This window comes from Pararge aegeria, chromosome 8 (genome assembly GCF_905163445.1).
Source record: "Pararge aegeria chromosome 8, ilParAegt1.1, whole genome shotgun sequence".
Classification (NCBI taxonomy): domain Eukaryota; kingdom Metazoa; phylum Arthropoda; class Insecta; order Lepidoptera; family Nymphalidae; genus Pararge; species Pararge aegeria.
Genome location: NC_053187.1, coordinates 16,862,305 through 16,883,249, shown reverse-complemented (window position 1 = coordinate 16,883,249; position 20,945 = coordinate 16,862,305). Strand labels below are relative to the sequence as shown.

Genomic DNA, 20,945 nt, shown 5'->3' with positions numbered 1-20,945 from the left:
GAATTAACAAAAAGAAAAGAAGGTTTAAAAGTTTTTTTATTTTCGTATATTACTCTTATTCGGCAGTAAAGGTTTGATACTTTAAAAGCGAATGTGAGTCGGTTTGATGTCGGGCAAATTCTTTACAGTGCAAGCTTTCATGTCTTTTAAATAAAATCTAAATAATTTCTTCTCTTCTAAAATGGTGGATCTGAGATCCACCATTTTAGAAGAGGTTCCTGCCGCGCCTTTGAATTCTATTCCCAAAAGTGTCACATGCTCCTGAAATAGCGGGCCTGAACGTTTCAATATCATCCGCCTACTAAAGCGTACCTTGACCGTGTACTAATGACACAGACGTACCCACTATTTCACAATAATGACAGGCATTGGTCTAATGGGATAAACGGTAGCTGAGAGCAAGGTTGTGACGCCCGTCCATGCAGTGCCGCGAGCGCTGCCGATCTGAGGCGACACTCCACCAACAAATTGGTAAATGACTCCACTCGAACGCGTATCCGTTCAATCTACTTAAGACAAGAAGATTCTCCAGTCTGCCGTCTAACCTGAGGCATATTGGTGACCTAAATCACGAGGAACATCATAAACGAAGAAAGTTCCGGACAATGGGGCAAGCAACAAGGGTTTAAATCTATTCTCAGAAATATTAATGTCAATCGGCCGACAATATGAGAAAAAACAAACTTCGAATATATAAATCTCCGTAAGTCAATATTCAGCTCAATAATGAACGGAATAAGCGTCGCAGCGGAGAAACCTCCTGGGGAAACCAAGGAAGAGAAGAAGAGGATAAGTGTCAAAGACAAGTTAATGCAGATAAGATCCAATATAACAGTGGAACCGATTATCGCGTGCTACATAATGTCCAATGTGTTTTCCGGATTGGCCATTCAGAACTTAAATTTGGAAAAAGCTTGCAGGGTGAATTTAGGTTACAGTGATGAAGTTTGTTCAGCATTAAATAGACGGCAGACTGAGAACTACACGATGGAAGAATCGGAGGTGCAGAAACTGACAGCGTCTGTGCAGGCGTGGAAGAATATTGTGCAGACACTATTTCCCTGCATACTTGTGCTATTTGTTGGTTCCTGGAGTGATAAGACGGGGAAAAGGAAAGCTTGCATCCTCTTGCCGATCGTCGGCGAAGTGCTGTGTGTGACAAGTTTTATGTTAAACACATACTTCTTCTACGAATTACCTCTGGAGATCACGGCCCTCTCCGATTTGTTTCCGTCGCTGACCGGCGGGTGGATAACTGTTTGCGTTGGTGTATTCAGCTACATTGGTGACGTGACCACAAAAGAAATGAGGACATTTAGAGTGGGAGTGGCTAACTTATGTATGTCGTTGGGTATTCCCCTAGGAATGTCACTGAGTGGGATCCTATTGCAGCAGATCGGGTATTACGGGATCTTCTTCATATCCAACTGTTTGTATTTCACCAGTTTCATCTATGGATACATACGGCTCAAGGATCCAATTATTGCCGAAGATAGGCAGCGAGTAAGTTAAATTTGTTTCAATTTTTATAAAGTAAATTAGTTCTTGTGTCATCTACTTACTTGCAGCATGAGTTCTTAAATGGAACGAAATATACACAATACCATATTTATGTAGAATTTTTGGCAAATTATTATTCAAAACATAGGAAATTTACCTATTCTTAAGAATGTGTAAATGATTATAAACAAGGCTAGCTAAGTTAAGTCTAAATCAGCTGTATTTAAACAACGCATCCAAAATGTCTCCTATAAGTAGACATTTTGAATGCGGTAATACCATTTTTTTCAACCGTGGTCTTATAAGCTACGTTGTTTTAAACGCACCCTGGTCTAAAAAAAGGCTTAGTTAAGGTCTCGAGGATATACATATACATCACGATAACAGAACGTTTTTTTTTGTTTATTTGTTTGTGCCCAATACGGGCAATTGATTTTTCTTACAAACAGCAGGCTAAATTATCACGGATGCGTCATATTCATGAAACAACAATGTTATGTTAGGTATAATTAAAAAAAAATAGAGAAAAATCTTCTGACAAGTTACATCCATTTAGCCTAAAGAAGCAAAACTTAGAAACAAGAGAAAACAATTGGTAATTCATAAAAGTTTACAACGACATTATTATTATTAGTTATATTGTCTATCATTTATTATTTTTCTTTTTTTTTTTTTTTAAATTATTAACAATGCTTAAGAATAAATTAAAAAACACTATTAAAAATTTATAAAAAAAAAAAACTTCCACCCTCCGCTTGCGGGGCTTTTGAATGCCCAAGCAACCGGTGGTCAGGGCTCCAGAGTGAGAAACCTCCTCACAATACGCGCCGTTTCATATTATTAGTAAGTACATTCATTATTTATCAAGTACACTGCATTTTATAATCGAGTCCATAAGGAAGCTTAGAGTGTAAAAGGACTTTCATATGACGATTTTCATCCCACTTGCGAGGAAATAAACAGGCTTAACTTTTAAATACGTTTTCCAAATATGTATATATAAATATGTATATATATATAGATATATATGCCCTTTTTTGCTGTTTTTTCACTGTATGAAAGTTTCGCTCTAGATTTTGGTGGAAACAGGTTTGTTGTCTCTCGATTTGTGCCTCGTTTAGTCCCTCCGGCGCGCGGCTGAGTTAAATGTAGTATTGTTCTGCCTCAACTGGACATTTTCAATTATTAATCAACCACAAAGCGAAAATATTAACCAAATATTATTTATGGAAAATGGCCCGCCGATTTTTATAGCGCTAGAACTAATCGCCAGCATCGTTGCCTGCATACAGCCTATATTAAAAACATAATAGAGGGAATATTTTCGTATTTTAAAAGTTCGAATCACTTCAATCGACCAATCCTCACTTGGCCAGCGTGGTGGACTACGTAATATCCCTTATCATCCTGAGAAAAGTCATCACTTTTCCATACAATAAATAAACAAAAGCGACGTTTGACAGCAGTGATTGCAAGACTTACGCCTTTCGCAAGCCTGTCACGAGATCCGTTATCACCCTACCGTGCTCTGTAGTGGCGTATTGCTGGCATTATGGGTTAATAAGTTAAACCTTACTCTCAAATCGGAAACTCTAAGAAAGAAACTTTAATTTATTATAATTAAGAAGGTCCACGTTATATTTTCATTTAAGAAAATGTGTACTATTTTCATGTACCTATTACCCGGTTAAATTAAAAATGCTCTATCTTCATACATACTACTTGCAGTGAGGTACAAAATTAACTTCATCGGGACATCAGAAATAAAACACAAGACCGGTAATCCCTATCCCTACTAATATTGTAAATGTCAATGTAAGTTTGTTTGTTACGCTTTCACGCAAAAACTACTTAACCGATCCTCATGAAACTTTATACACATATTCTTTGGAAGTGTTAGAAGTAATATAGGATGCGTTTTATCCCGACATTAAGCTCAGTTCCTTTAGGGGATGAAAGTGTTTGACGATTTTACACCATAACTCCGACCAAATTATGACCGATTTAAATAATTATTTTTGTATTATAGAGGTTGTAATATGTGTTTAATTTTGCCCAATATTTGTGGAGATCTGATGAATGTGGTTAGAGGACAGAACTCCTCAGCGAACAGCAGCAAACCCCTCATTTAAGGCTTAGGGATACTGAATACATTTTTTTTAGAACTACAACTAAATTGAATGCCACATCAAAAAACAAAATCAAACGCAGACGAAGTCGCGGGCAACAGCTAGTTTTATATGAAACACGCGAGTCTTTATACACGATATATATTATTAATCTAATTAATAATCGTTAAAGCCTTTTTTTTGTTTACGGAGGGGAAATTATTAAAGATACCCGACCTCAGGGAAGATCGGGTTATGTGGGATTTTTACCCACTCAAACTCTCGTTGGCCATCCTCGGCACATATTTGGGAGGCTCCGGGATATCCTATGCACCGGTGCCTCCCTCGTATAGCGCATGTAGAGCTCGTCCCGGGAATAAATATTCCCCGACCTCATGTGCCTCGCTATGGGCTACGGCAAGCTGCTGTCAACCCCGGGTCGTGTAAATTGATGTTAAACGGCAAGAGCCCCCATCCTGTCCGACACGACCCTATGTCCCTTCACCTGGGACTATTGATCAGAAGGAGTTGGGTTAGGATTACCATCCGCCCGTCTCGGTCTTTTCCGAGCAGGATCGGCTTTCTCTCCATCGCGCTCGGTAAATCGTTAAAGCCCACCAAACAACATTTGAGCAGCGTGGTGGGTCAACGTTCTGATTCTTTCTCTTTATAGGTATAATTTGACATCGCTTACGTGCAAGTCGACGCATCAATTGAATGCACCTTTACATAATATGAGAAGACCAACGAGTGTTGCACTGCAGTTCTCGATTGCTTAGTAATCTAGGGCTTCATTCATCAGTCAATCTAATGCACAAGTGTCCTTTATAGTAAAGAGTTTGGTAGAGCGTAAACTCACCACGGTGCTGGAATGTAGGTTTATGGAACAGACATAACCTGACTTCTACAATTGTAATGATTTGAAACTTTTAATACTATTAAATATATCTAACTAGCTGTTGCCCACAACTTCGTCTGCGTTTGATTTTGTTTTTTGATGTGGCATTAAATTTATTTATAGTTCTAAAATAATTTAAAGTAACTAGTATCGCTTAGCCCTAAATGAGGGGATTTGCTGTTGTCCGCTGAGGAGTTCCGTCCTTTATCTCCAACCACAGTTTGGGCAAAATTAAACACATATTATAAACTCTATTTATTTAAAACTGTTATAATTTGTCGGAGGTATGGTGTAAAATCGTCAAACACTTTCACCCCCTCTCCCAAAAGAACCGAGCTTAATTCCGGGATAAAAAGTATCCTATATTACTTCTAACACTTCCGAAAATATGTGTACAAAGTTTCATGAGGATCTTCTTTGTGTCTTATTAATGAGAAGTATATGCCGCGGACGATGCAACTACTAAGGTCAACATTTTTATACTGCATAATAGTTATGTATGACAGATCGTTTAGTCAGCGCACGCGGTCAAAGCAGCTTGGTTGCGGACAATCACCAATATGTTTTCAGGCAGAAATTTTATTAATACTGAAACAAAATAAAGCCTTTGCGCTGAAAATGTAACTTTTTATAGGTGTGATGTGAGATTTTTAACACTGGTTACCATTCACCAGTTGTCTGTAGTTGGGACTTTTAAATTCAATGGCCTTTTTGAAGTTATGCTTCTTTTGGGCGCGTTAGGGGAAAATTATGAGAGTAAATTGAACCAACACCCTGAAGTTAGCTGTAGTCAACATTTTTGATTTCAAAAAAAGATTTGACAGTGTCCACTTTCAATTGTAAAAGTCTGCGGGCTCATTACGGTGATTTAATTGATTGCAATTTGCTAGTGAAACTTGGTTATCCTATAATCCCTATCCCTATCCCTACTAATATTATAAATGTAAATGTAAGTTTGTATGTTACGCTTTCATGCAAAAACTACTTAACCGATCCTCATGAAACTTTGTACACATATTCTTGGAAGTGTTAGAAGGATAAAGGATACTTTTTATCCAAACATTAAGCTCGGTTCCTTTGGGAGAGGGGATGAAAATGTTTGACGATTTTACACCATAACTCCGACAAATTACAACCGATTTAAATAATTAGAGTTTATAATATGTGTTTAATTTTGCCCAAACTGTGGTTGGAGATAAAGGACAGAACCCCTCTGCGGACAGCAGCAAACCCCTCATTCAATGCTTAGCGATACTGAATACTAAAATAGGAAAAGTTAGCGCTGCTTGAATGAGGCCTGAGGCGTATGATGATGACCACTTAATTTAATGCCACATCAAAAAACAAAATGAAACGCAGACGAAGTTGCGGGCAACAGTTAGTGAGATAATAAACCTTTCAATGTATTAAATACCTTTTTTCTATTGTTAGTGTGGTTTTTTCTACAAACGTAGAATAAGGTGACAGGTAATATTTTTGAAAAAGATTCTTATCTTGTTACGCCAAAGAAGCATAGCTTCTAACGCGTGTACATATGCACACACACTTTTTTTTTTGCTCGCGTAGAGCGGCTACCTATGCCTCCGTCACCAGTACCAACTAAGCTAAGTTGTAGACTGATGTTAATTAAGAACCATCTCGCATCCAAAGATAACCCTGTTCATTATAAATATAGCTACGCATAATGCTACTCTTCAATAGCCGAAGCCTGAGATGTTAGATGCGCGAACCTTAGATAAACTATGTTATAAATTTAAAATGCATATATAAATTTTCGAAACCGACAGGATTTGAACCTGCGACCCTTGGGCAATCGCGGCCTGAGCGCTTTCAACAAATAAGCTACGGTACTCCTACCGTCGATGCCGAAATTAGTATATGCCTTTCACATCAGTACTTATAGCGACTGTAGCGTCATCTATTAGGAAACGTTGCAGTTTCGATCTTCTTTTTCAAAGGTCCATATTAAAATAAGACACGTTTGACACACGAGATGACACATTGCTTTTTATATTTTTATAATTTTTAGATAAACAATTGGAATTACGCTACAAAACTTTTCGCCATAATGTTATTGAAATTATTAGGATGGTTAAAAGTATAGTATGTGGGGTTAATGCTTCATTTGGTTGCCCCTAAAACCCTCAGTATACTCAGAATAGTAGATGTAACATATCTGCGGTAGTTACTCTAAAATCTCTCGATACATTTGGGAATTCTCCCAGTGCTCGTAACGTAAGACATTGCATTAGCACCATGTTGAACAATCTACTAATTCGTTCTAGTCAAGTTATCTCTCTCTCACACTGGAATTCGTAGTCGAGAAACACTGAACAGCCCCCAAAACCTAATACTAACATTCATGAATATTGGACGAACATTTTTTGTCTTTCAAAGACAACCGCTGAAAAAGCTCTAGCTGAATAGAGTCAAGCATTATGGTCTATTTTTTACATATGAATCTAAACAACGTGTAAATGAAAACCGAAATAATACTTCACAGGCTTTAGAGGTACTATATGTACTGTCTCTGAGACTTATCTGTAAACCGAAAACCGAAAAATAGTTTTTGAGTAAACCACTGCTACAGTTTTTACTGAAAAAGAAAACAGATAGGTGCAACCCTAACATCACAAGCAAAATTAAAATCATGTGACTCTTGTCACTTTATTACATACGCGTTGCGTAGCGTAGGCATTATGTGCGTGTCGGTCTTTTATCTTCAATAGGGTTGTCTAGTAATAAGTAAACACTAAGAATGTTTTGAATTCGTTTGTATGGAAAAATAAATATGCTTCTTCAGTTTGATTCCTTATGAAATATACTTCTCGTATTATATTTCCCTTTCCCTTCAAATTTATTTCGTACACGTTGTATATATGACAAAGTCATTTGACATATTTGCCTTTTATGTTTGAAATGCATAAAGGTGGAATGGTGCCGTAGAATCGAGAGTCTATCTTGACTGTGAATTCCAGTGTTAATCAAGCAGGCAGGCAGCAAATGTACTGGTACTTCGAAGAGACAATAGATAGTATAGTACAGTTGAATACAATCGGAAGTCTAGGGTCGCTGGTTACTGGATATCGACTAAGGTACAGGAGCCGTTCATCACTCGCCGGTCGTCCTACGTCTAAGTGATAAATTGCTCTGGGCCACAACGCAAATTCGAATGAAGGGGAACATCGTAACGCAATCAGTGGTTTCACGGGGCTCAGATAGGTGTCTGAATTCGTAATACGAGACGATTGTAAGATTTACTATGATTTATGCACTGGTATGCCGAATAGGAAGACCATACACGAGATGGGAGGATGATATTAAGAAGACCACAGGAACAAACTGGTTACAAACAGCCAAAAAATTGACCAAAATGGAAATCCTTGGGGGAGGCCTTCACCTGAGAGGGATCCTTGCAAATTAAATATGAAAACCAATAATAAATTAATTCTTAAATATAATAAAAGAAAATAATGTTAAAACGAATTTGTATTGTAAACTTTATAGACATCACAGCATACCTGCATTCCTGCTTTTTGAGTCAAAGGCCGTGGGTTTGGTTCCCGCAACTGGAAAATGATTGAGTGTTTTTCAGTGTCTGGTTGTTTATTCTGTATATTATAAGTATTTATGTATATTATTCATAAAAATATTCAACAGTCATCTAAGTAACCATAACACAAGCTACGCTTACTTTGGGGCTAGATGGCGATGTGTTTATTTATTTCAATGTTGCGTTTGCAGCGAAAGTGTATTAAGTACTTTACGGAGTTATGTGCTTAAATTAATAAAAAATAAAAATCATTGGTCCGGACTTTTGTCCGGTACTTTTTGTAAGGTTTACAGTATATGGAAGCAGGAAGTGTTTTATTTAAAATTTTAATATTACCGTAGAGTATTTGTGACATTCCTTTTATTTAACAATTTTTCCTATGTTGTAAAGTATTCAATATGTTTTTATAAAGGCCTGTCTGAAACAAATAAATAAAAAATTACAAATTTAAATTCACAGTTAGTTCAAGTAAATCTGCCATATTAATATGGAGTGGTAAAATTTTCATGATTGGTTCTCAGAGTTCCTCATATAGGGCTGGTACTGAGAAATTTTATAAACATACTAAATTTAAAATGCCATTTCGTGGCAGCGGCCATCTTGGAATTTCATCAAACATAGCTAAGAACCGTCGTAACAAATTCACCATCTAAACAAAAAAGCATAATCTAAATCGGTTCACATACACACATAGACACGTCAAATTTATAACACCCCGTCGTTTTTTCATCCCCTATTCAACCCCCTTCAACATTTTAAATGCCATAGCTTAACCTAGCCTTCCTAAAGAAATTCGTTATTGAATTCAAAGAATATTTTTCAAATCCCAGTGGTCCCAGAGGTTAGTGAGTTGAAACAAAAATAAAAAAAAACAAACTCTTCAACGTTGTTATTTGTATAGAGCTACATTAATCGAAGGAAAACGTAGGTTAAGGGCACTGATCCCGTATTTGTGCGAGTGGAAAACGTACATAAACACGCAGCACTCACACGTACAACTCTTGTACTATAATACCGCCGATCTATCGGGACAGGGCTGTCAATTTATTCCGTTTTCCGCGGATGTTGTACGAATGATTTATTTTTCGGTTTCAATGAAAAATAGATATCGAATTTGCTGGAATCCGCGACCGTTATCATTGGATTCGAAAGTCACACAAACTGAGTTTTGATATACAAGGCGCGATTTTAAAATCGATTTGAATGCTATCTATTTGAATTTGCTTTAAGTGCTGTAGGGAGGTAGGATATAACGAATTTCCGTTCTTGTGTTTAAAATTGTGTTAAAGCATGTAGAATAAAATCACGTTTAGACATACGTAGCCGTGAACACTCTTTTACCCTTAAACTAAGTTTAGCTTGCATAATTGCATGTGTCAATAATTCTGAGTTACTTAATTTGTTTTGTCGCCTTATAAAATCACTCTTTGCAGTATTATTTCAAAATGACAGTCTTTTGAGACTAAGCTTTATGTCTGTAAAATAATGATTATAAAATTGTGTAACAAGAGCGTTAATCATATGGGAATACTATACAATGTACGGCCCTCCGGCCTCCTGTGATTTCTTAATCTTTAAAAATTATAGACAGCAGAGATTAAGGCATAGCTTATACCTTTCCGGATTTTAAATGTGTTATTAAGAACTAAAATTTAAAATAACGTAAAAAGTTATTGTACAAAGAAAGCTAGAAACAGTTAAAAAGGAAAAAACAAAAAGAAGAAAGTGAGAGTTCTCAAGTTACGAATATTGTACACATGGTGGAAAGACGGATTAAAAAATACCAAAATAAATGTTGGGGATGTCGCCCAATAAGTTTAAAGGTTACATAAAATTATGTAAGTTTAGAGAAACCTATAACTTTATCATAAACAGTATAAATTTGCGCCAACTTCATAGATAATAAATTTTTATTGAACTCTGTGAGAAGGCGATAACAAAAAAATACCCGGCTGCGTAATACGAGAATTACTCACGCCCACAACTATGTGGTCGTGTAGTAATTCTCGTAACTTTAGTTTTAAGTCAACGAAAGTAGCTATCACCCCAAAATATGGAAAATAAATATATATGAAGGCATCATAGGTGCCTAAGATAGGCTTTCCTTAGGCTTAGGATAAGGATTTTTTCGAATTATACTTTGTTTTTGTGTAATATACTTCTAAGTAAGTTAGTTATTTGTTGAAGTAGGCTATGTTTTTTACGTTAAAGTAAATGTCTCTTAATATAATTACATTAATAATAATTGGTATCCGGGTCAAATCCTTAAGTCAAGTTCTCTACCCAAATAGGATGGTAATATATTTGGAGAAAGAAAACTTGCGGCGGAAGTTGCGCGGGTCAGCTAGTAAATAAAATAAAAATAAAATAAAATAGACGGACAGTGAGTTTGTTTTATACTGTGTAGGGAAGATTTAGAAGAAGATGTTAGTTACACTATAAAGGTCTAGCATCGAGGATACGATGGCTTATATGAAAACTCGTTCTTTGTACTCTAGGAGCAGCCGGTCGGATGTCGAGGCTGGGTGTGCTCGTTCTTCGACGCGCGGCACGTCCGGGAGACCCTGACGGTCGCCTTCAGAAGCGGGCCCCGGAGGCGGCGTCTTCGGGTCTCACTGCTCATAGTCGTCGTGTGTGTTATATTCGGACCTTTACATGGTAAGTATTAATTTCAACTATGGTTTTACCTTGGCTGGGTAGTACAGCGTGTTAGGGCGCCCACTTAGGATATATTTGAAAACTGTAGCAGTAAAATATGTATGCATAAACTACGGAACCCATACAGCAAACAGCTCTTTTCTGCATCAGTCTACTTTTATATAATCACTTACCTAAACACATAATAGAGACGCGCGAATTTCCTTCGCTTAAGTGGAAATTGAAGAAATTCTAATGAATAAATAAATATACTACGACACTACACACATCGCCATCTGGCCCCCAAGTAAGCGGAGCTTTTGTTATGGGTACTAAAATAGCTGATGAATTTTTTTTTATGAATATAATACACATAAATACGTATAATATACAGATAAACACCCAGACACTGTAAAACATTAATTTTCATCACACAAACATTTTCCAGTTGTGGGAATGGAACCCACGACTCAGAAAGCAGGGTCGTTGTCCACTGCGCCACTCGGCCGTCAAAGTTACTATGCAATTAATGACTATCTCATAGATAAAGTGTGACATTAATTTGACGAGATTTTTACTGTTATACCTACATGATTTTAATATATGAGACCTGTATCCAGTGGCGTGCACTTCATACATGCACAAAAGCACTGCATACTGGGACGTTTTTTTCCATTTTATGCAATTTTCCGTGTAGTGTACGCCACTGCCTGTATCCTACACCAAATTCTCAAAGAAAGAAATAAATAAACTTATACCTAGTTTGAATTGACCGTTAGAGTGCGCGCGGCGCGGGGATCTGGGGCCAGCGCCCTACGGGGTTCTCAGATAGACTCCAGCGATCGTCCCAACGCAATGATACGGCTAATTCCATACTTTATACTTATTTTTGTAAAGGCGAAAATAAACGACTTTCGTCGACGGTTTCGTTGCGTATAATTTTAATCGTATTTACGGTAACATACACAGCTTTCCTTTACTAGGGGTCAGGTATTTAGAGCTATCCGATTTAAGCTACTAACATGCTCGCCACGGGAAAACGCGGGGCGCGACCGAAGCATCGCATGAGTGAAACAAATGTATGAAATAGACACGGCCCGGCGAGTATGATGTGGAACACTCTCCTGGAATTACTGTTTCTTAAACCTTGAGTACCTTAAAGGCGAAAATTCACTGGCAATTTTTAGACAAGCAATCCGAGGCCTCAAAATTGCTTTCTTATTCGATTGTAATAATTGACAAGCCTAAGTCGTAAACAAAATTGCAAAAGGATACACAATGCTTCGTGAGAGTTACGTAGTTTTTTAGTTAGTTTAGGTTAGTTAGTTAGTTAGTAAGGCAGGGTTATGGCGGATATAGTAAATATATAATATAGTAAATATATCGATTTTTACGCATCCAACTGGAACGCTAGAAGGCAAGTCTTTCTCACTATGGTAGGGCTAAACCGGTCGAATTCATCACCTTTCAGGCTTTAAAACCATAGCAGTGTAGAAGGTGGCTTATGAAGTTATTTAGTGATAAGTTTTTAATCACCGACGCAAAAACGACGAGCTGATATAAGTGTGTGTGACTGTGGGTGTGTGTGTCTGTCAGTGGATCGTATCGCCCGAACTGATTAAACAATTTTGATTTCATTTTTCTTCCTTTCCTTTTCTTCCTGTCGGGAGCGTAGCGTATGATAAATATGTCATAATATGGCCGCCGCCGCAAAATGGCTGATGCCATTTTTTTAAACTCTCTATATATGGATTTCAAATGAAAGGGCTTGACTGTTGGGCAGTACAATACCAAACACTATGACCAACTTCAAATCTAAGATTGCCGCCACTAGTGAATTACGAATTAGATTTTACAAGCTAATGGATAAAAAATTAAATAAGCCTTTTAATTTTTAAAGTAACTAAAATTTAAACTAGTAGAATAATGTACACTGTATATAAATTAAATGAAGAAAATATATGTCGAGGAATTCTTCAAATTTTAATTCAATCTTTATAACATCTAAGTATATTACATTGAAGCTGGAAGAAGTTTTATTGGATATTTCCTTAGGTACATTTTAACTGTTTGCGCTAACATAACTAACGATATCTCCGCAGGCGTGGGTAGCAGTAACGGCCTATTTGAAAAAAAAAACAACGAGTTGAAAAAAACAGGATGTCTACGAAAATTTTAATGTGGTAACGAGTCATCAACGGAAATATTATTTTCACGTTATCTAGAGTGTCTGCGTATTATGTCCTTACGTCTAAGTGTTTAATATCAGCTTGTCGCGTATTAGATGATAATTCATAAGTGGTTCCGTTAAACGCTTTAAACATCACCATGATAACGTGACCATTTTTAAAAGAGTTTGCACATTTTTTTTTTACACTACAAGTTAACCCTTGCCTGTATCTTATCTGCTGTAAAGTGATGAGGCAGTATAAGATGTTTAACGACCTCCCTGATGCAACGGTGAGCGCTGTGAATTTAAGTAGGAGGTCTCGGATTCAATTCCCGGCAGGGACAATTCGGGAATTTATTACCATCCTACCGACAAAGACGTGCCGTTAAGCGATTTAGTGTTCCAGTGTGTTGTCGCATGGAAACCGATTAGGGGTATGACCTTCATACTGCATCACAGGTTAGCCCGTGACCATCTTCGACTACATCTTCACTTACCATCCGGTGAGGTAGTGGTCAGGGGCTAACTTAAATAAATAAATAAATATACTACGACAATACACACACCGCCATCTAGCCCTAAAGTAATCGTAGTTTGTGTTATGGGTGCTAAGATGACTGATGAATATTTTTCTTTTATGTATAAAGATAAATATTATAAAATACATATAAACAACCAGACACTGAAAAACATTCCTGTTCATGACATAAACATTTTCCCGTCGTGGGATTAAACTCACGGCCTTTGACCCAGAAAGTGGGGTCGCTGCCCACTGCGCCAATCCGCCGTAATGGAGCAAGTGTAACAATACCATCTAATGCGATCACCAACCCGTCTGGCCAGCGTGTTGATTATGGGCACACCCTCCCCTCGGGAGAGGCCTTTAGTACGGCCACCGAGGGGGTTTTAGCAGGTAGAAATCCCTGGGAACCCCCCCCCCCCCCCCCCCCCAAAGCAACAAAATGCCTCTCACTAGACACTGCCCTGTTTTCTGATCTGCCGTCACCAAACGGCAGGAGCCGTTGTCGTTGATTTCGTTTCGTTCATGTTGATTTTACAATTTTTATGGTGTACAAATAAAGGGTATACTACCTAAATAAATGGAGTCTTGCGTATTGTGTGTTGTAAGATTATAAAATTTTAAGGACAAATTAGTTTAATAAAACCTTCATTTACTTTACTATGTTCGTAACACATAATTAATACATGTACGAATTAATCTTACCAACCCTATAAAAATGCTTTAAAGAAATCAAAATGTCAAAATAAAAAAAGGTTATTTTAAAATTCCACGACCAGTTGTTAGGGCTAGATTGCGAACTTACCTTGTAGATGTAGTACAGGATTTGCTCGCTCACAATCGATGAGTCCTTTTGGAGTTTAAAACTCTGTGTTGGTAAAGTTAAATGGACCTAGACCTAGTACTTGGTTTAGAGTCGCAAATCCTGTACTTCTGATTTAGTTTTCTTTGTTTTTATTACACTACAAGTTAGTTAGTTACGTTTGACTGCAATCTCAACTAAAAATTCAAAATGAGTGATGCAGTCTAAGATGGTAGCAGGCTAACCTGTTGGGGAGTATGGTAGTTATTTTCCTAATCGCTGTCGTTAATCGTTTAGCGGCAAGTCTTTGTAGGGTGGTAACTAGCCACGGCGAAAGCCTCCTACCAAACTAGTTATACAAACGTTCGGTCAAAAAACCGTGCTAAGTAATTTGTAATTATAGGCAAATTTGAGCTTCAATCCGATTCAAACAAGATCCATTTTACAACGATGTTCAAGTATTCCCATAGTCGAAAACGCATCCTCTATTGCGAGCGAACAAATCTTGCACTACGGGGTCTGGTAAGTAACGAAGTCGCGGTGTAGATACTGATAGAAATAGAATCAAACGGCCCAGAGATTAAGACGAGTTGTTTTTGTTTTTTCAGGTGAAATGAACGTGCTTTACCTGTTCATGAGATACCGGTTCAACTGGGACGAGGTGCAGTTCAGCATGTTTTGTACATATAGCATTATCACCAACTTAGTGGGTAAGTGTTAAAGTGAGTTAAAGTCCTATTATAGTATAAAGGACTACGTAAACGATAAAAAAGCTTGGGTGTAAATTATTGCTCTAACCAGGTTGCTCTTCTAATAATTTAAAATGACATTGTGAGATGGCGATAACAAAAAAAAAAACTTGTTGTGGGCTTCTTCTTAGACTGGGACGCGTTTGGAACCCTCGTAGCTTTACTTTTAAGTTTACGAATGTGGTTATCGCCATCATCTCACTACCGTGTAATTCTTATGTACGCATCAAAAATCAGGTGGCACACCTGTGGGCCTACTTGAATAAAGATATTTTTGACTTTGACTTTGACTTTGTGTTTTTTCACTCGGTCAATGTACAATATAAGTTGTATACGCGGAGATAGCCTAGTGGGTAAGGCTTCGGTTTTCCCGGCACGCACCTCTAACCTTGCGGGAGTTATGTGCGTTTTTATTAAAAACAATTAAATATCACTTGCTTTAGCGGTGAAGGGGAAAAATCATGAGGAACCCTTCCTGAGACTTTCTTTGTGTCTAAAGTCAGTAAATAGATGGGTGCCCGTCTTTGTAAATTTATAAGATAATTTGGTATCCATCAGTCTCACCTCCTATCACTTACAAAGAATAGTAATCGTTAAAGCGTTTTTTTTATGTAGTGTAAAAAAAAAGTTTGTTTTTACTTAAAAACTATGTAGCTACTCATAAGTATTATGTGAGATCGTCGATAGTACAAGTTATAAGTATAATATAATTTATTGCAATAAGTGTGAATAATGTGCTTGCCTTCGGAAGCAGCACGTTTAGATAAGGTGAAAAAGTGTTACGTTTATTTTTACGTAGGTGATAAGGTTAAGTTTTAGTAATTGTATTTTTTATTTACTCATTTTATATGTTTACAAAAGTGTGTTAGCCTGAACAACAAAAAAATATTAGTTTACGTTAGCAATAAGAACTTATGATATCTATTGTTTAACATTTGTTACATTTTATTGACAAATAAAGAAATTTTCAAACAAAAAATCGTTCAACAAAAGGAAGAATCGAAATGGCGTTGTTACTTAAAACGTATGCTAAAGGAACCAAGAACCTAACCAAGAATTTTTTTGAACATTTTTTATTTAGTTCTAGTACTGAAGTCTTCATAAATGTACCAACGCATTGTTTGCTGCTGTCCGCTGAAAAGTTCTGTCCTCTATCTTCAATCATATTCATATCCAGCACAAAAGTTATAATTTAAATCAGTTTATATTTCACGGAGGTGATAAACCACCAAACAAATTCATCCCCACTCCCGAAGGAACTGAGCTCAATTTCGGGATAAAAAGTATCCCATGTCCTACCTCTTAGTATGAACTCAAATCGTGCACAGTTTCATTTGAACTCAGTCAGGCAGTCAGACAGAGAGACGAATGAAAATAAGTACAGGTTTTGCCCCCCCCCCCCCCCAACCCAAACAAATTTTAAATATCTTTAATGTACAGAATTCGAACGGTTACAGTTATAAGTATAAAGTATTTAATATAAGTATAGATTGATTTTATTTATTTATTTGAGAAAAATCCTATTATTACTTAAACGATAAAAAATCTTGGGTGTGAGTTGCTCTAGCTTCATAGCTGAATATAAAATTACTGTGTGATAACAAAAATTTACCCGGCTAAGTTTGGGGCTCTTCTTAAACCAGGTCATGTTTGGAACCCTTGTAGCTTTAGGTTTAAGTTGGCTAACGAAGTTATCACCATCCCCTTACAATTATGTAAACATTTATGGATGAACGCTTCATAAGTGCCTGTGATAGGCCTACATGAATAGAGAAATTTTGAATTAGAATTAGAATTTTAATTTGATGAGGATATTCACCCTTGCTCATGTGTTAATAATTTCCTCAGGAACGCTGTTCTCTATCAGCATCTTCAGCGACTTCATGAAGCTTGACGACACAATCGTGGGCATCATCTCCTGCACCAGCAAGATCTTGGCGTCCTTCATATTCGCATTTGCCACGACTACTACTGAAATTTACATCGGTGAGTATTGGTTGAAGCAAAATTTGTTACTGCCCTCCTAGTTATAACCAGTGGATTTTGTCACTTATACAATATTAACTTATATGAGTTTAAAGTAATATTGCAAACTAAAATAACCTACTTTTTATAATAATTATTATTCATTGTAAAGTCAACATCTCCTGAGGATGATCCGGTTTTGGAGCGAAACTTGCGTAAAGGGTACAATTGCCGAAGATTTATTTAGTGTGGAGTATAAGGATTGAAGAAATTATAAATTACACCATACAGATTCTCCTGATTTTCGTAGAGTATAGCAAATTAAGTTATATGAGTTTAAAGTAATATTGCAAACTAGATAACTTAGTTTTTATAATAATTACTGTTCAAATAGGCCTTTTTTTTTGACGGAGGGGAAATCTTAAAAGATACCCGATTTCTGAGGGAGAATTTGGGTTACGTGGGATTTCTACCCACTAAAACTCCCTCGGTAGCCAGCCTCAGTAAATTTTAGGAGGCTCCGGGATGTCCTAGGAACACACCGGTGCCTTGCACAACATTTGTAGCTCGTCCTGGGAAGATTAATGATATCCGACTTCATAGAGGTACGTCGCTGTGAGGTGTTCAAAGAGGTTGAAAGTGGGTGGTTTAAACCTCGGCTTCCATTTAGGGGAGACCGAGTTAGGTCTCTGGAATGAACCTCTAAGATTTCGGAGTTTTGTGCGTACTTGTGTAGTATTTCGTAAAGTAGTTCTCGGTAATTTTCTCAAAGGCATGTGAAGTCTATCAACCCGTGCTTTGCCAACGTGCTGCACTATAAGGCCTTGTACTCAAAATCCTGACCCTATTGCCTCTTAAGATTTCAAGACTTAGCCCTCGGACTAAAAAAGCTCCCAGCTCTTGGGTCATCTGACGTGTGTCCATGACCATATACCACAATGTCCATGATGACCATGTGCCATATACGTTACACAGGAATGGCGTGCTCTCCACAGATCCTCCATTAAAAGCACTGCCCATCCTAAAATTTTTATATGACTCGTGAAGGTGGAGGTTTTTTCCATATTATTTATTTTTTCTTGCTTTATGCCCTTGTAAATAACCCTGTGCACACCACACTGCCCCCAGGTGGTATTGCAGTTAATGGCTATCTATCTATCTATCTTGTAATGAGGCCCGCTTCAGCGGATGCACTTCGACTCTCCAGGATCTTTTGTGCTCGCCCCGTCCTTGAATCCCCTCACCCTAAATAGCTTCAAATATCCACTCTAAGAGTTTGATTGAAGCTTTTAGGTTGGAGGCACAGTAATCCTCTAGTTGTGGATAGGCCTCTCCCAAGAGGTCCAACCGTTAATGGCTAACTAAAGGGTAGTAAAAAAAAATGTTGTGGTGTGTGAGGAAGGGGTGATATCCCAATGGATAGGTTTTCGACATCACTTTTGAGCGGGTGAGTTCGTATCCCAGCCCGCACCTCTTAATAACGTTTTTAGCAATTAAAATATCACTGCTTTAACGGCGAGGGAAAACATTGTGAGGTAACCTGCATGCCTGAGAGTTCTCCATAATGTTTTTAAAGGTGTGTTGAGTCCGCCAATCCGCACTGGGCCAGCGTGGTGGACTTACTTAACTCTTTCTCACTGTGGGAGAAGACCCGTGCTCTTTAGTGGGCCGGCAAAGGGTTAATGTAATGATTGTCAATATTGCTTTCAAGAAACTAATATCCTAAAGATTTTATACGTAATGCTCCACGTAATAAGTTTTTATTTCCTATAACATTTTTAATCGGTAAATTTGTAAACGATAATCATATTGTGAAACTCGCAATAAATTTAATTATTTAAATAATGTGACGTGCTAAAATATTCACCTAATCCATTGCACCATGCAGTCATAATTAGTTTGGTGATTAACAATTTTCAATACATTTAATATTTTGGTGTGTACAAATTGATAATAGCCCAATTTATTGTAATTTAAGCTATTTATTGGAGCGCCCTAAAATCGTTATACACTAATTATTAAGGAAGCGGTGACAGCGCATTGGGTATTAGCTCGATTTCACTTTCGGGGGGCTGAGTTCGAATCCCAGCTCGCAACTCTAACTTTTCTAAGTAATTAAAATATCACTTGCTTCGACGGGGAAAGAAAACATCGCACCTGCATGCCTGAGAGTTCTACAAAATGTTGTCAAATGTGTGTGGAGTCCACCAACCCGCACTGGGCCAGTCTGGCTGACTACGGCCCCCCTATTCATTGTAGGAGTATACCCGTGCTCTGTAGTGGGCCGGTAATGGGTTATTGGGATGATGATTTTAACCTGACTGTAGGTTTTTTTTTTTATAAAAATCAGTCTATTTAAGCTTTTTCGCTAAAGTCTGTAAGTATTTTTAACACTGTCTAAGCGACACTTCTATACTTTTTATTATTTTTATGTTTTTTAGGGAATTTAATATTCGTACCTTTGGCTTTTGGTTTATGATAGGTTCCAAAAGCAACTTTTAATAGATGAAAAATTTTAGCTAACAGTTTTTATAACAGATAAACTTGTCTACATAAAGATTATGAATTAAAGCAAAACATACGATGCAAAAAGCCATGATTCAAAGACAACAAAAAAAAAGAAAAGAAAACCGATCACACATTTTCTCTTATGCGTGTAAAAAATTTACTTGTTACATATAGATTATATATATAATATTTGGGCACGTAAGCTTTTATAGCTAAATCCACTTCGGTGGCTTTAATATTTTATGAGAAAATCGATGGTGACGTGCGGGTTCTTAGTTCTTATGCGGTAAAAGAGCTCTTCCATTACAGCGCACGTTGTCTTTCTGCGACATGTAGAGTATTTTAACCGCGTGCGCATTGACATTCATTTTAAATAATTTGTTTTAATATGAAAAATATATTCTGTTTTAAACGACTTTAAAAAATGATGAAGCTTCTCATTTACATATCGATTGTGGTTTTAAAGCCCAAAAACTGTATAAAATATGTCATACAAGAAAACTAAATCGCGTATTTTTATTACTTGTATAACTAATTAGGTTTATACTTCTTCTTCTTCTTCCTCTGGACTTGTCTCCGTACTTGGTCGGCCGGAACCTTCCGTTGTACGTAGTGCCACTGGTACGGCTCCCCGCTGGGTCACTCCAGCCAGCCGAGCTCACTCCAGAAGCTTAGCAGGCCGCCCAGGTCGCCAAGTGCTTCAGGGAGTGATGCTGGGGAGCCAAGGTATGCTGCGCGTTGTTCCTTTACTCCTCTACATTGGAGTAGTACGTGAGTCGGTGTTTCATCTGCCTCCATGCATGCTCTGCACAGAAAACTGTCGGTTATACCTAAAATGAAAAGGTGTTTGTTTAGTGAGCAATGCCCTGTTATCATACTTACTACCGTCCTTAGTTTTTTCCGACTTAATTTTAGTAGTTAGGTTGTTAGTCGTGTGTTTAGGTTCGGAAAGACTTATTAAAACTTCTATTATCTTTCAAACTGAGCGTAAATTTAAACTTTTCTAAGTTATGTACGTTTTAAGTAATTATATTATAAATATCACTTACTTCGACGGTGAAGGAAAACGTCGTAAGAAAACCTATGTGGAGTCCACCAATCCGCACAACGGCCTTAACCCCTGCTAACGAGTATGACTACCATGCTTCCTAACAGGTTAGCCCGCTGCCATCTTAGGCTGCATCATCACTTACCACACGCTGAGATCGCAGTCAAGCTAACTTGTAGTGCAATATTAAAAAAAGAAATGAAATGAAACCGTGCGAACGATTGAGTTAGTACCGTGCGCATAAATGGGGCATCAGCTTTGAATATCGAGACAAATAAATCATCCATACACCCTCACATAATTTTCACGTTTATAATTTAAAAAAAAATCTAAATTCATAATTCAAAATACAATTATTTCAACTAGGGCTTACTTATTTTGAATTTATAAGCACTCTTGAAACGTTAAGTCAGTCTGCTTGTGGCTCTACCACCGGTTCGGAAAGCAGATTCCACCGAGTAGAGCCCGCAAGAAACTCAGCAGATTG

The 20,945-nt window shown here is 37.4% G+C and overlaps 1 protein-coding gene across 1 annotated transcript in view; it reads left to right on the top strand.

Annotated features, from left to right (window-relative positions):
- Nucleotides 1-444: 444 nt before the first annotated feature.
- LOC120625870 overlaps nucleotides 445-20,945 on the top strand; it is a 79,785-nt gene continuing 59,284 nt past the window's right edge. The window contains exons 1-4 of the mRNA XM_039893121.1: nucleotides 445-1,503; nucleotides 10,558-10,717; nucleotides 14,797-14,898; nucleotides 16,786-16,923. Of these exons, the coding sequence (XP_039749055.1) occupies nucleotides 727-1,503; nucleotides 10,558-10,717; nucleotides 14,797-14,898; nucleotides 16,786-16,923 (1,177 nt within the window). The 5' untranslated portion in view covers nucleotides 445-726. The remainder of the gene's footprint in view (nucleotides 1,504-10,557; nucleotides 10,718-14,796; nucleotides 14,899-16,785; nucleotides 16,924-20,945) is intronic.